This window comes from Nuphar pumila, chromosome 14 (genome assembly GCF_984573655.1).
Source record: "Nuphar pumila chromosome 14, dmNupPumi1.hap1.1, whole genome shotgun sequence".
Taxonomy (NCBI): domain Eukaryota; kingdom Viridiplantae; phylum Streptophyta; class Magnoliopsida; order Nymphaeales; family Nymphaeaceae; genus Nuphar; species Nuphar pumila.
Genome location: NC_143262.1, coordinates 41,027,072 through 41,029,567, shown reverse-complemented (window position 1 = coordinate 41,029,567; position 2,496 = coordinate 41,027,072). Strand labels below are relative to the sequence as shown.

At 44.1% G+C, this 2,496-nt stretch overlaps 1 protein-coding gene across 1 annotated transcript; it reads right to left on the bottom strand.

The window, feature by feature from the left end:
- Nucleotides 1–248: 248 nt before the first annotated feature.
- On the bottom strand, nt 249–1,561 carry LOC149816780 (uncharacterized). Its single transcript, XM_089986962.1, has 4 exons — nt 1,485–1,561; nt 1,281–1,296; nt 821–914; nt 249–718 (listed from the first exon to the last, which is right to left on the bottom strand). Exons 1-4 carry the CDS (start codon nt 1,559–1,561, stop codon nt 249–251), a joined length of 657 nt encoding a protein of 218 aa, XP_089843088.1.
- Between the last annotated feature and the right edge of the window lie 935 nt (nt 1,562–2,496).

The following is a 2,496-nucleotide window of genomic DNA, read 5'->3' as shown; positions in this document are numbered from 1 at the left end:
CAAAATGGAGGCGATAATGTTCCTAAATATTTTCAAATCAAGGTCAAGTGAGACCCCGCAAAAGAGTTCCTCTTCTCTCTTCTTTTCTTTTTCTCCTCTCTCTTCTTTTTTGTCTTTTCATTTCTCCCCTCAAAAAGGAGAAATAGAGGTCAGAAAGAAAAAAGAGAAGGAAGAGAGAGAAAGATACGAGAAGAAAATTTTTGCGATGATCACAGTTTCTTCCCGCTCACAATCACAAAAACTTGAGCCTACGGCTCGGCTTGGTCTTCCTCCAATAGAGTAGCTACCTCGATAGCTTCTTCGAGCGACTTAGGCCTGCTAGTGAACACCTTAGTTCTCAAAGTAAGCCTCAAACCACGAGCGAACTTTATTGCTCGTTCATGCTCTGCAACATAAACGTTCAGACAATATCGTTCCAAACAACGAAATCTCGTAATATAGTCAGACAAAGTCATCGTTCCTTGCTGCAAGTCTAGAAATTCTTGCATCTTCTTACTGCGTTCGTTCTTCGGAAAATAAGCAGAGTTAAAAACTTCAACGAATTTGTCCCACGTAACAGTCGCGTCCTTGAATCTAACCAAAGAGACAGTGTCCCACCACTTCTCTGCGTGGTCTTTCAAGCGATAAGTACCAAAATCCACTTTCTTCTCCTCTGGGACATCCAAAACACAGAAAATACGCTCTATCTCACGTAACCATGACTCAGCACCTTCAGGGTCTGTCTTACCCATAAAAGCAGAAGGATCTAACTCTATGAATCACTTATACGTAACTGCACTACTGTTCTGTACAACTTGGGCTACGTGCTGAAGATTCTCACCTATCCGCTGTATCGCAACCATCTGTTGTTGCACAACCTCTCCAAGGTTGTTCATAGTGCCCACAATGTCGTTGCATCTAGTCTTCCAAGTCATCTATCATGACAAAAGACACAAAAATCAGTTGCTGGGTCTGACAACCATGTTCGCGAAAACGATATCACAACAATCATGCAACAATCATGAGCATAAAGCACACATAATTCAGACAAAAGCCACCACATCATAGCTTCATCGTGCAGCAACAACACGACAAAAGCGTGTTCTACGAACGACGCAAGCAACACTAAACAAGGTCGCTATCGCTAGAAAAACACCATTTTAACGAAACAAGGAGAGTCATCATCACATGACACGACAAAACACGCGGGTCATCGTTACTCATCTAGCATCGTCACAAAATATCATCTATCGTAACCTTGCTAGGGAATTGCCATCCTAGCGGCATCGTCAGAGAATTACCATGCCGACGGCCTTGCTGGAGAATCGTTATCCCAACAACCTCATTAGGAACTCGTTATCCTAATGGCATCGTTAGCAAATTGTCATGCTAACGGCATCATCAGAGAATTATCATGCTGACGGCCTTGCTGGTGAATTGCCATCAACAACTTTATTAGGAAGCTCGTCATCCTAATGGCATCGTTAGAGAATCGTCACGCTAACAGCATCGTCAGAGAATTACCACACTGGCGGCCTTGCTGAAGAATCGTCATCAGCAACTTCATTAGGAAGCTCGCCATCCTAATGGCATCGTTAGAGATTCGTCATGCTAACGGCATCGTCAGAGAACTACCACGTTGAGGGCCTTGCTGAAGATCGTCATCCCAGCAACCTCATTAAGAACTCGTTATCCTAATGGCATCGTTAATGAATCGTCATGCTAACGGCATCGCTGCCCAGCGGCATAGTTGGCGCTACCAGGAATCGTCTCCTAAGCCAACGCACCACAATTCTCCAGACTGTGGTGGGGGAAACAAAAATTCCTGCAACGCTCTCTCACGAGCAACAACACCCAGATAATCGGTGTTAACCATCCCCAGAACACGACCCTCTCAAGAGTCAAATGCCACCATAGGCAACCAAAGAGCAATATGCTAAGCGCGAAATAACAGATACGTTCTCATTGTCAAGAACGACTGGGGAAATCACCAGTATCTGCCAACAAGATACGCAGAGGCTCACTGGCACAGACAAGGCTTGCCTTTTGACAAAAAAGGATTGCATCAAACGAGATACCCTTCCTCAATGATAGGGTTACGAACAATTCCAACTAGGTTGGAAAAGAGAAAAAACATCTGCTCAGAGCCTCACACGATGATTATCATCGAAGCCATCTCGTCTATAACATGATAAGGCTAAAAGCTCGATAATCGCTATGATATATCAATCGTCTCCACCACTCAACGTGGAACAAGAAGGGTGAACTACGCAAGTAGTCCCCTAAGTCTCAGTCAGAAATCTCCAATCTCACAGGAGCCGACTCTAAACAGCTTGGGAAACTGGATCCACAAGCGTGAATGAACCTTTAGGTTCCGACAATCGATGTCTTAAGCTCGATATGCGAGGCTTAAACACGAAATGGGGTCTCACATCAGACGACACCCGGAAAACACACAAGATCATCAAATCAAGCAGAACAAGTCATTAAACAATCGAAAACTGAACTAAAAATACT

Excerpts from the sequence above, each read along its gene's own strand:
- LOC149816780 (XM_089986962.1), bottom strand. The coding sequence starts at position 1,561 with ATGGCGAGCTTCCTAATGAAGTTGCTGATGACGATTCTTCAGCAAGGC. Across the intron at positions 719-820 it reads GGTTGCGATACAGCGGATAG|ACCCTGAAGGTGCTGAGTCA; the intron begins GTGAGAATCTTC and ends TGGGTAAGACAG.